Source organism: Trypanosoma brucei, chromosome 8 (assembly GCF_000002445.2).
Source record: "Trypanosoma brucei brucei TREU927 chromosome 8, complete sequence".
Lineage (NCBI taxonomy): Eukaryota > Euglenozoa > Kinetoplastea > Trypanosomatida > Trypanosomatidae > Trypanosoma > Trypanosoma brucei.
The window spans coordinates 2,391,051-2,403,952 of record NC_007281.1 but is presented as its reverse complement, the minus strand read 5'-3'; the positions used below and the strand labels follow the sequence as shown (position 1 = coordinate 2,403,952).

Sequence of the window (12,902 nt, the reverse complement as noted above, 5' to 3'; positions counted from 1 at the left end):
TCCGGCTGGGACACTTGGTTTAATTTTATTTCACCTCATTTCTTTCAGCCATTGCCACTTTGCAATCACGGGAAACTACAGTTTATCGTGCATCAATACCATCATCCACCCTTCTCATATTAACATCCACTAACACAACTGCCAATATATATATATATATATACACATCAATATGCACATGTGTATATATCTGTTATAATTCTATACTACTACAAGTTCCTATGGACGGGTGGCGCAACTCACTGCAACGGCAGCATCAAACCAAAAAAAAAAATCCCCGCCATCAACAACTCTTCCTACACCGTACTATTACCTGTAAGTCCCCAGGCTCACCTCCACTTTATTTTCCTGGTTCCAATAATTTTTTTTTTTAATTTAGCTGTAGAGCTCAACATATTCGACCTTAATCCCATGGAGAAAAGAAGGAGAAACCGAAGCACCCAACATTTACCACGTGGTGGGAATCCGGTTCCTCATCGCTTCTGCCGTTCGGTAGTGCCTCAAGCGTCACCGGTAACGGTTCCGCGACGGACGGGGCATGATACAAAGAGGTGGCAACCGGCGGTGCGTTCTCAAGACAGCGGACCTTCTGCAGCGCCGCTGTACTAATCCGAATCTGCCGCATCTTCCGCCTTCTTCGGTTCCAAGAAACCTGCACCTGAACATCTGTGTCCTGAGCCCGCCACCAGTCCATCGGAAGATAAATCCTCTGGCTCTCCTCATCTTCATGTTCTTCCTCTTCATCCTTCGCTTCATCATCTTTTGGTTCCTTTTGGCATTTACTCCACGCCACTTCAATCTCCTCCCCATCGTCGTTGCCGCCGTCAAGAATCTGAGTTTCACCAAAGGGGGATGATGATATTTTCTTTCCATCCGATTCTGTCGCTAGTGCTTGGTTCAGCCGGCTCCAACATTTTTTCGCCCACTGCTCAACCTCCCGCACCGCCACCTGAAGCTCCCATTGTCGTTCAAAGAGACTCATCGAGTAAAGTAAAGCAGCCACAAAACAAACACTCCCTCGAGGTGCGGGTCCCTCACATCCGACAGATTCGACACCATTTACCGTCGTAGTTCCAGCTGTCGAACCTGTGGGTTCCAGATAATTCTTCACAGCAGCAAAGATTGCCCCCCATTCCTGATTGAACTGATACACGTAGTATTCATAATCGAATGACCCCGAGCAGAAGTATGCGTAATATTTGTTTCGAGTAATACCAAACACTTCATCATTGGGATTACCACAGCCGCAACCGCCGACATGCCCGTCATCCACGGCGTTCACACCAACAGCACCAGCAGATGCTGCCCTACGTGCTGACTCTGCTTGTAGATACGTCGGCACATAGTAAGTGTACAACTGAGCAAGTCTTAACTGCAGACGCCACGCATGACGCATTGATTCGGCAAGCAGCCACATGAGTGCAACCACCTGCTGGGAGTGTTCTGCCAGCACAATTCGCTCGATATACCTACGGGAACCAAGTGGATACCGCTGTTGCTGCTTTGGTTTGTGCAGCGGCTGGACAACGGTGGAAATGGTGCTGCAGCCGCTGTCGTGTGCAACCGAATGGTCTGCGTTCGAGTACCCCAACGGCACTTCCGCCTCCTCTGCAGGAGCAGCCGTCTTCTCTCGGCGTTTGCAGTACTCGAACAAACGGTCCAGTTCGTGCAAATCAATGACATCGTCGCAATCAATGTATGTCGAGCTGTCGTCGTTGTAACTTGAAAGGGACTTCAGTGGATTTATGGTATCATTCCAACCAGCAGATCGGTCCCCCGAGGGCGCCATGTTGGCTGAAGCTCTAACGTGTCTCGAAAGGTTTTCTTCGGTAAGTTGTCCTGGAGTTTGGAGAGTGTCCCTGGAAATACGGTTTCTCTCCTCCTCCAAGAGCATCTGTTCATCACGTTGGAGTTCCCTCCGTCGCCGCTGCTCTGCCACCAACTGTGCCTTCTGTTCCTCCTTCCGCTGCTGCCGAAGGGAATCGTCGTCCGGTGGCAATGGCGATTGTGAAGGAGATGGTGCACTCGATGAAACTGTTGAAGTTAAAGGAATGGATGGAATGGTAGAACCACTGCTGCTTGGGGTTAAGGTCTTGGTGGACACCCCATCTAATGTAAAATGCATACGTCGCGTATCCGTCACCACCCACCGGGCACAACTCCCTAAACTACTACACTGCTCTTTGCTATTAAGGCAGCTACGAAACTTGTCCGCTGCGGCCAAGGGTTGGTAGCCATCGTGAGAAAGTGAACGCGATTGTCGCCGTGGTTCGGCAAAGACACTTTTGAGCTTTGGTCCGCAATTGTCGTCAATCTCCATTTCACCTGCAAAAGTTTGCGAGGACACACACGTATCAGCCTCACTGAGGTTGGTTGTAGGGGCGCTATAACCCCCAACCTCAGGAGCGCACAAAAGCCGACGCCAGAACGGCAACGAATCACGGTCATGTCTTTTCCACTTGGGGTAAGTCTCTGCATCTGAAGCCGGCTCCCCTTGCGCCTGGGGCCTCTTAAACGAAAGCCATTTCAAAATCATTCGCTGCTGCGTTACCATTACAATTCCAGAAAGAAACTAAAAAACGCAGACGGGAACGGCACAATCACGCACAACAGTTACCGATTCCGCCAGGTGTAGTGAATTTGCGTTCGGTGCTTAACGCACCACTGAAGTGCACAAGCGTCTCCGTGTATGTATGTCTACGGGTCACTGTTGAGTTCAACTGTGGACGGAACAGTAATCCTCACCCTCTCAAACTTTTGTTGCACTCCCCACACACACACACACACACACACAAGACGAGTTCAACAACAACAACAAAGAAGGTGAAAAGCCGGTGTTATTGATGTTTGCCAGTGTGTCAACCCCACTTACACCCGCTTTACCTCCTTTAACGCGACGCTCAGAGATCCAAGGAAAGGGAACAGCAGTGCAAGGTTCAGCAGGAACAAAAGTTAACGGTGACTGAGCTGCAGGTGATCAAACTTACGGCAACGGTAATGGTAAGAGTCGTGATGCTTTGAAAAAAAAAAAAATGATGCTTTCGGCGAGTGCGTTGTTTCAGCACGCACACACACACACACACACACACACACACAAAATAAACCATTGCACAAACAAGGGCACACCACGAGGGAGAACCCTGCGGCGTACCTCTCCCCCCCATTAGTTCATGGAAGCAACCAAGTCACTGAAACGTTGCAACTCCGGCTCGAATACACAGCCTTTCAGTGGACAACTCCTTCTAACGTTGATTATTGAGGGGAATCGGAAGAGAAAGAAAACTCATCAGTCCTTCTTCACGTCACCTTCTGGCTTCGCAGACTGTCGCCCCCGCAACCACAGCGCAATGACCATAATGCCGACACCCACGGCAACGGCACGCTGCAACGCCAACGTCTCCTTTGGGTTCTTGCGACTCAACTCCCGTTGCCGCCGCATCTCCTTCTCCAATTCCGCTTTTGCCTTCTCCTCTTCAGACTTCACATGTTGTGACAGCCGGGCGGTGCACAAATTTTCCTGCTCGCAAACAGCGGATGGGCCACCACCGCGGGTTCCAGCAACGCGCTCCGGCAGCAACTGTGCAAAGGCTTCCCGCGCAAGTGCCTCGCTCACCTCCTCCAATGCCACCTCACACGCTGCTGTGTTGACAGATACGTACCATATCGGCCCACCTTCTGTACTTTCACTCTTTTCATCACGCTCCTCTTTCCCTTTGTCATATGATGCGTCTACTTGGTTATTTCTTTCCTTTACACGGTCGCAGAGCTTGTCAATGGCATCATGTACATTCGTGACGAGCCGCTGCCTCTCACCCGACCGCACAGCGTCGCTATTTTTCGGCGTCCGGGGCGCGCTCCCCTCCTGCTGCTGCTGCTGGTGGAGTTGATGCTGCAATTTCTCCGTTGGTTTCATAACCTCCTCCATGAACACAGCAGTGAGTGCCATGCAGGCGCGGCAGTTGTCCAGCTGCTGCTCCTCCTCTTCGCTGAGCTTCGTGTAGCCATCTTTTTCGGATGTGGTTGCGGCGAAGTGCGAAAAAATAGGCAGAAGCAACATCAACAATAATGGGTTTAATATTCTGATGAATAGCATTGGTGTGTGTATTAGTATGCTTGATTTTGTTCCCTCTTTGTTATTGGGTCACTGCCGCTACCGTTACGAATGACGCTACCTTTACGACTAATACAGCTGCCGATGACGCTGATGTTATTGTCACTGTTTCTTTAGTTGCTCAGCGAGAGAGGGGGGAAACAAGTCAAAGCGGAGGACTATAGAAATATATGACTAAAAGTAAGTTTTGGCCACCATTTGGGTGCCAGTGTGCCAATACGTAATTTGAAAACAGGTGGAAAGCGGCTGCATGTAATTCAAGGTGGAATTAATCGCCGCAGAAACATTCCGCGCACGCGCAGGTTGAAACGCCCACAACTGGCAGTAGGCACCTTCAGCATACAGTGAAGTCACTGAAATGGAAACGATACTGCATGTAGCATCTTTTTGTTCATCCATACATCCCCCGAGGTAATCGCATCGTCCAAACACACGCCTTCCACACACAAATAAGTTATATCTACACTTGGTTAGCTGTATTTATACATTAATTAGAAAAAAGGGGGGAAAGCAGGAAAATAATCTTGAGTACAGCTTGCTCCACAGATGACAAACAACGGCATACGTTTTTTTTTTTCAAAACATAGCCACCTCTCCCTGTCCCAGGAAATAAGGGCTGCTGCATTTTAAAAGATTGTACACGCCCCCCAAATGGTCAAGATCAAGCAGCTAACTAACGACACTGCAGCTGAAGCGCCTTCAAAGTGAGATGCGATCTTCAGGTAGTAAACTTATGGACAAAAAAAAAAAGGAAAGCCATGAAAACAGGAGGAACCCTTAACATTATTTCTACAATGCTCGCACGTCTGAACGGCAGACGCTGCAGCCGCAACAACGAAAATTATTACACCAAAACGAATTCGGTACAACAGCAATCACATTCATCTAAAGTAAACGAAAAGTAAAACAGTACTAACAACTACAGAACCAGTCAAAGAATATTCAACTATGCCAACCATGTGAGACCATAAATACAGTAATCACGTAAACAACACATCGTATACGAGAAAAACGAGTAAAGAAAAGAAAGGGGAAAATGCGAATAATGTAGAAGGCAAAGTCAAAAAGACCGCCAACACGTCCAAACTGTACATGCCACAAAGACGAGACACGACCGTGGTAACATCAGTCACCGATTGCATACCACAACAACGCCGGTCGAAAGCTTCCATTAGCCTCTACGAGATTTTCATTATCCTTCTCGACATTCCAACCCCAACGTCCGCCACCACACCGTGCACAGTAAAACCCTGGAAAAACAAGTAAGGGATACACCCATTCACATGAATAGGAAAGTATATGATGTAAATATGCGAGACAACACAAACATATACACGTGTCACTCTCGCAAATAGAAACTAAGCACAGTCGCATCGCCGCGAGGTCCACCGTTGGTTTGAGAGTGTTGGCTCAGCACTTCACGGGCACGTTGCCCCAAAACCATTTCCAGCGATTTCTGCCTATATGTGTCATCTGACGTCGGAACACAACACCCGACATCCCCTGAAGGGGACCCGCACCTCCTAGCGGATCTCATTCGAGGCCTTCCACACCCACTAAAAGATGCCGCACGCCGCAACCCCGCACCCGAACCATCGCCAAAACGCGAGGCCACATTGCAAACTGTGCAGCGCGTTCCGGAAAGCATGCTAGCTACGTCACGAGGTTGGCACCGACTTGCATTCTTCCTGCACTGTGGGTTAACAGTGCTCAGCGGTGCAGCTTCACGGTTGTTAATCGTAGTAACGCTCACGGAGGAACCCATACAGTCGACAACTGTGGCAGAGTGACTCTGATGGTGAGAGGGTGAAGTCTTCTCAACAATTGGAATGAAGCTATCCGGTTGTGCCTCCCTGGTTCTCCAAATTGTTGTTCCATGCTCTCCGTCACGCTCACGAGAATCCATCACAGAGCTCCTTAAACTCCCAGCAGCCGACGACATTCGCGACGGTCCCATTCTCCTCCCACCGTCTCCCGCAAATAGAGGTAGTGGCCTCCAAACATTATTGCGTCCAACTAGGCCTGTGCTACAACCACCTTCTTCTGACACTCGGTTTCGCGGTACACTTTCTGCACGCCCAGACACCCTGAAGTTGGAACTGGCTGTTCCCTCCGCCGCATGTATTCCTTTATTCGGTTGACGCCTGCCCAAATCATCCCTTGCCTCAGTGGAGGAATCGCCACGGAGTCGGGATTTGGACTTCTTTGCTTGGTTACCTCCAAGAACACCACTGCTCGCACCAGATGATTTCTCAAAGGAACGGCTGGGAGGCTTGACAGTTGTCAATTGCATAAATCTGGGGCACGAAAACGAGATCTCGGGCGACACAAGCATCGACGAAGGAGATTGCGACCTCGTGGCAACTGGCGTATGAGGGGCAGGACCTTTTAATGGCGAAACACTGAGACACGAAGTCTCCCATGTGGGGTAAGAACAACCTCCACGATCCTTTACAGTATCTTCCGATAGCCCACAGGTAGAAGACTTTGGCTCAGGATCTGTGCGACCGCAACAAAGATGCATGGCGTACTCGACAGCAGTCATAAACACCTGTCCGCATGTGGTACACTCAAACACATGACCCTTGCAGTGGACATGGCCTTCCTCACCCCCAGGATGCACTAGCAACAGGTCACAGACAACACAGACATCGCCTTTATCCTGTCTCCCCTGGGGCACTTCATTCCATGCGGGGTGAGCGCAGTCCCCACTGCAACCTCCATTGCTACATTCACTATAGTATGCATCATATGTTTCACACACCTTCCGCTCTTCGCAACACCCCTCTTCACCACCAACAGTAACTCTAGGGGAGCACTGCTCCCCACAACGAAAAAAATGGTCATCAAGATCACGAATCACCACATTTGAGCCACATACGGAACAATTCACTAATTGTCCCCCACACCGTCTAACGTGACGGCTGCAACCGAGACGTCCACAATACGGGCACAGCTTTAGCTTTCTATTTAGCGAGCATAAAATCTTCCGTTGCTTCCTGTTACGCACGAACGCTCCACAATACACACGGGGCGCACCGCTCGTCATTGTTGTTCTGGTCCGCATCTCCTTGGTAAAACTGCTATAAAAATGAAACAGTAATAACCATTCATTATCAAATGCACAATACACACACATGTATCAGGTAATGTGACAAATGGGGAAAGAGAAGAAAAAGTCATAGTTTGAGCCGCTGGCCAGAACACATGCAATAGCAAATTGAAGCATACTGTGACAAGAACTGTGGGTAGGTAAAGACAAGGAAAAAACACACAATTACGTTAGGGGGTCCGCATTATGGTACAAAAACCGTAAAGGATGTTTCACCCAACACACAAAACCATGCAATGTCAAGACATGCAAACCTTCAAAGTTTTAGTTTTCATCAAAACGCAACACAAAATTAGTAATGGTACAATTCATTATCTGCGGTAAACTAATGGTGACAGAGGCAATAGAGGAGACACTACGAAAAAAGCTAAGGCAACAGTGTACTACACACAGACTGAAAGAAAAACAAACATATTCCAAAATAGTTCGATAACCATTTACTAAACGTAAAATGCGAGTACGCAGCACATAGGTAAAATGCCTACGAGCAGTCGAAAGTTTTCACACCATCGCCTGGATCGTAGAGAAAACGTGAAAACACATCCCTTTCATTAGCAAAGCGTTCCTTTAGTTCACTGTAGCTATCCTCCTCAATATCATGTACCATTACGGAACTATCAGTAACAGGGAACATATCAGGTCCGTCACGCACACTATGAAAGGAGCATTTCTTTTCCCGAATGTAAAGTATTTTGCTAGCGTACCCGGCCCTCTGCAATGTTAGTCCAACCATCGCGTCCTCAGCCAGAAGATAGAAACGCTTAATCGTAAACATACTGAGCACTGACGAGGAACTGTTCACTACTTTGCGCAGTGGTCCATAAGAAACAAACTGCTTAGCAACATCACGAGCAAGGGTGTAGCACCAACCAAAAGCGTAGTTAAACCTTGTTCTGCCAACGGTATATCTATCAATCGTACCCCAATATACCCCTCGTCGTGGTAGATCGCGTAAGTCAACAAGGTACTGTGGAACACGCAAAAACATGTCATCATCGCCTTTCGCAATATACGCGGCGCGTGAGAAAACAATCAGCGACAAATCAAACCACATGAATGTCTTGCGACTCATACCAACCTCTGCTTCAACACCCCATTTTCCATCCTGGCCCACTTGCTTTTTGGTCGACACACGACCCTCATTCATTGGAAGTGTAATTACATCATTCCACTTCTCAGCCTCCTCTAAAGCAGCAGACGTGAAGACGTAGTTATTGTCGGGGTGACGTGCAAGGATATATAATGGCAGCATACTTCCCACGAAGTCATTTGCACGCCGCGCAACGCCACCATACGCCCAACAAGTCATCCGCTGCAAATGCCTCCGTCGCCGTCTCACATTTATGTCCACAGAAGGCACACCAAACACCACCAAATATTCGGCATCCTCCCACTGACGCAAAACTGTGGAAGGGACGTAAGCGAGAGCCTCTCGTATCCACAAGGGATATTTGGAGGGAACGTTAACTACGTGACTCCGCACACTCGGTACCTGCATAACTGCCTTCTCACGATGTTTCATTCCATTATCTCGACGGGGCGTAAGGTAAATGGCTACTGTACATAAAGATAAGAGTAACACTGTAGCACAAATGCTGCGCCTCGCGATACTTCTTTGCCTAAATTCACGCTTCCGGGGCTCCGACAGGGACATAGACTTACCTCCGACAAGAATACAGGAAGGGCAACAACATATCAAGTGTAATTATAATCAGACAAAATGACAAATATAACAAATGCTATTACGGCAGGTGGAAGAGTGGAAAAAGGAAAGAAGGCATATAAAAGAATTTAAATTGTTTGTTAACTTGATACAGTTCTTGATTACACACCTCAGCTCTGTGTGCTCGCTACAATAAACACTGTACAGATCGTTAAACTCTTTGCATGCCAAGTCGTAACCAACAGACAGCTCAGCATACCCACAAAATCACACAGCACCATCCATATCAATCGTACCCCAATATACCCCTCGTGATTACTTCAATTGACACTGTATCACTCACTGCTTCCCTCTTGCGGCAAGGGCTGACGAGTATAAGTGGTGCAGCTACGCGGTTGTTAATCGTAGTGACGCTCACGAAGTGAGCTTTGAGGTCAGTACCTTTAACTCCAATTTGTTCTCGCGCTTTCTTTTCCTGCAGGATCACCGTATACAGTCGCGGTCCGCACAATGCAACTGGCTGCATGTTCGATTGCGTTGAGTTTAACATGCAGTTCATCGCCCGCTACGGAGAGAAACGCTAATGAACGGGCACACAATTCCGGAGAAAAGATGTATTAAAGGGGGATTTGCAGTAATTGTTTTGCGGTGTGGCTGCGGTTTACCCCATGTCACAAATGGGGGAACATAACATGTCTACTAACTCTTACATCATTCTCAAACACAAAGAAATGCGAAATGAACTTAGTGGCAGGAAGAGTGAGCACACAAATTCTCCATGATGAGTCCAAAAGTGAAACAATGGGACGCAACATCAATTTTCCACATTAGTATCTCAAGTAGAGAGCGATTTACTGTACACACATAATTAACAGTACAAACAACCGCGTTACAATAATGGTGGTAGTACAATTCACAGCCAGATAACCGATGAAAGGGCTGGTTGTGTCCGTGTATATTTAATCCACGAAATGCGACGCACCAATGCCTGTCCACCACAGCACGCGTTAAATTACAAGATGTTTCGTGCACCTTCACCATCGCGAGGCAAATCAATTAGAATCATTAAAGAAATACCCCCGTGCTCGTCAGCCCCCCCCCCTCGTGAAAAGACACCGCACCACAGCACGAGTGACCAAATAGCACAAGAGGAGAAATCAAGTCAACTGTCAATCAACAAGACGACGGACATAGACAACAAAAATTCAATTAATGCATCATAACGCACGAGCATAGAATACATACACACCTTAGCAACTCCAAGGAACGAAAAAAAAAAAAATCAACCACAGTAAAGAAGTGCCTCTATGCAGCCACGAGCAAATTCTCCAGCTACCGGCAACTAAAACCCTTCATACCCTCATAAATACTGTAAATAAAACGTGGAGCCACATCCCTCTCATTAGCAAAACGTTGCTTTAGTTTCTCGTATTCATCCTCCCTAACATGGTGCACCATTACGGAACTATCGGTGACAGCAACAACAGTTGGCCCGGCGTGCACGTTATGAAAGGAGCATTTCTTTTCCCGAATGTAAAGTATTTTGCTAGCGTACCCGGCCCTCTGCAATGTTAGTCCAACCATCGCGTCCTCAGCCAGAAGATAGAAACGCTTAATCGTAAACATACTGAGCACTGACGAGGAACTGTTCACTACTTTGCGCAGTGGTCCATAAGAAACAAACTGCTTAGCAACATCACGAGCAAGGGTGTAGCACCAACCAAAAGCGTAGTTAAACCTTGTTCTGCCAACGGTATATCTATCAATCGTACCCCAATATACCCCTCGTCGTGGTAGATCGCGTAAGTCAACAAGGTACTGTGGAACACGCAAAAACATGTCATCATCGCCTTTCGCAATATACGCGGCGCGTGAGAAAACAATCAGCGACAAATCAAACCACATGAATGTCTTGCGACTCATACCAACCTCTGCTTCAACACCCCATTTTCCATCCTGGCCCACTTGCTTTTTGGTCGACACACGACCCTCATTCATTGGAAGTGTAATTACATCATTCCACTTCTCAGCCTCCTCTAAGGCAGCAGACGTGAAGACGTAGTTATTGTCGGGGTGACGTGCAAGGATATATAATGGCAGCATACTTCCCACGAAGTCATTTGCACGCCGCGCAACGCCACCATACGCCCAACAAGTCATCCGCTGCAAATGCCTCCGTCGCCGTCTCACATTTATGTCCACAGAAGGCACACCAAACACCACCAAATATTCGGCATCCTCCCACTGACGCAAAACTGTGGAAGGGACGTAAGCGAGAGCCTCTCGTATCCACAAGGGATATTTGGAGGGAACGTTAACTACGTGACTCCGCACACTCGGTACCTGCATAACTGCCTTCTCACGATGTTTCATTCCATTATCTCGACGGGGCGTAAGGTAAATGGCTACTGTACATAAAGATAAGAGTAACACTGTAGCACAAATGCTGCGCCTCGCGATACTTCTTTGCCTAAATTCACGCTTCCGGGGCTCCGACAGGGACATAGACTTACCTCCGACAAGAATACAGGAAGGGCAACAACATATCAAGTGTAATTATAATCAGACAAAATGACAAATATAACAAATGCTATTACGGCAGGTGGAAGAGTGGAAAAAGGAAAGAAGGCATATAAAAGAATTTAAATTGTTTGTTAACTTGATACAGTTCTTGATTACACACCTCAGCTCTGTGTGCTCGCTACAATAAACACTGTACAGATCGTTAAACTCTTTGCATGCCAAGTCGTAACCAACAGACAGCTCAGCATACCCACAAAATCACACAGCACCATCCATATCAATCGTACCCCAATATACCCCTCGTCGTGGTAGATCGCGTAAGTCAACAAGGTACTGTGGAACACGCAAAAACATGTCATCATCGCCTTTCGCAATATACGCGGCGCGTGAGAAAACAATCAGCGACAAATCAAACCACATGAATGTCTTGCGACTCATACCAACCTCTGCTTCAACACCCCATTTTCCATCCTGGCCCACTTGCTTTTTGGTCGGCACACGACCCTCATTCATTGGAAGTGTAATTACATCATTCCACTTCTCAGCCTCCTCTAAGGCAGCAGACGTGAAGACGTAGTTATTGTCGGGGTGACGTGCAAGGATATATAATGGCAGCATACTTCCCACGAAGTCATTTGCACGCCGCGCAACGCCACCATACGCCCAACAAGTCATCCGCTGCAAATGCCTCCGTCGCCGTCTCACATTTATGTCCACAGAAGGCACACCAAACACCACCAAATATTCGGCATCCTCCCACTGACGCAAAACTGTGGAAGGGACGTAAGCGAGAGCCTCTCGTATCCACAAGGGATATTTGGAGGGAACGTTAACTACGTGACTCCGCACACTCGGTACCTGCATAACTGCCTTCTCACGATGTTTCATTCCATTATTTTGACGGGGCGTAAGGTAAATGGCTACTGTACATAAAGATAAGAGTAACACTGTAGCACAAATGCCACTTCAGCACCGTGACTAAATCCCTCACCCCCCCCCTCCATTTTCCTGGTGAGTCTTCGAGTGGATAATATATCATGTACCTACAAACGAGGATGGAAGAGAAAGTATAAAAATTAAACGAGAAATCCAAGCCTAATGCGCCATTTTGATGAGTCGGCCAGTGTACGGAGGACACATTCCTGCAGTAATTAGTATTTCGCAGACAACACCACATGTAAAGAACCAACGAGAAGTGTGACTCTCCTCAAAGCAGAAAAATAGAGAAAAATAAAAAACGTTTATATGCTACGGATACTTACGAACCAGCAATGAGAGCTCAGGATTGGAGGTATGACTGCACCTCTCATATGGAAATGGTAGCACACGCCCACTTTAGCAAAACTGGATAATTAAAAAAAAAAAGTGGGAGACGCCTTCATCACGCACCTTTCCCCACAGCACCACTGTAATTCATAGCGTACATTAAGAGATGGGCAAAAAAAAAAAGAAAGAAGCTGGAAGTATCTGAAGGCCCACTTACGTGAAACGGG

General features: G+C 47.5%; 5 protein-coding genes and 1 pseudogene across 5 annotated transcripts, besides 7 other annotated features; all 6 read right to left on the bottom strand.

Annotated features, from left to right (window-relative positions):
* Window positions 1-12,858: part of a sequence feature (sequence corresponds to BAC RPCI93-28A12) that runs on past the window's edge.
* Window positions 145-190: a microsatellite.
* Window positions 357-378: a sequence feature (AT_rich).
* Window positions 404-2,554, bottom strand: Tb927.8.8130 (hypothetical protein, conserved; the record flags this gene model as incomplete). Its single annotated transcript, XM_842543.1, has 1 exon — window positions 404-2,554. The coding sequence occupies one exon, from the start codon at window positions 2,552-2,554 to the stop codon at window positions 404-406; it is 2,151 nt and encodes a 716-aa protein (XP_847636.1).
* Window positions 2,771-2,794: a microsatellite.
* Window positions 3,063-3,096: a microsatellite.
* Tb927.8.8120 (hypothetical protein, conserved) lies at window positions 3,287-4,093 on the bottom strand (the record flags this gene model as incomplete). The annotated part of the gene is made up of 1 exon (XM_842542.1): window positions 3,287-4,093. The coding sequence occupies one exon, from the start codon at window positions 4,091-4,093 to the stop codon at window positions 3,287-3,289; it is 807 nt and encodes a 268-aa protein (XP_847635.1).
* Window positions 5,158-12,902: part of a sequence feature (Number of repeats uncertain.) that runs on past the window's edge.
* On the bottom strand, window positions 5,451-7,250 carry Tb927.8.8110 (hypothetical protein, conserved; the record flags this gene model as incomplete). The annotated part of the gene is made up of 1 exon (XM_842541.1): window positions 5,451-7,250. One exon carries the CDS (start codon window positions 7,248-7,250, stop codon window positions 5,451-5,453), a length of 1,800 nt encoding a protein of 599 aa, XP_847634.1.
* Window positions 7,705-8,877, bottom strand: Tb927.8.8100 (UDP-Gal or UDP-GlcNAc-dependent glycosyltransferase, putative; the record flags this gene model as incomplete). Its single annotated transcript, XM_842540.1, has 1 exon — window positions 7,705-8,877. One exon carries the CDS (start codon window positions 8,875-8,877, stop codon window positions 7,705-7,707), a length of 1,173 nt encoding a protein of 390 aa, XP_847633.1.
* Tb927.8.8090 (UDP-Gal or UDP-GlcNAc-dependent glycosyltransferase, putative) lies at window positions 10,219-11,391 on the bottom strand (the record flags this gene model as incomplete). Its single annotated transcript, XM_842539.1, has 1 exon — window positions 10,219-11,391. The coding sequence occupies one exon, from the start codon at window positions 11,389-11,391 to the stop codon at window positions 10,219-10,221; it is 1,173 nt and encodes a 390-aa protein (XP_847632.1).
* Window positions 11,668-12,297, bottom strand: Tb927.8.8080 (annotated as a pseudogene).
* Window positions 12,859-12,902: part of a sequence feature (sequence corresponds to BAC RPCI93-6H23) that runs on past the window's edge.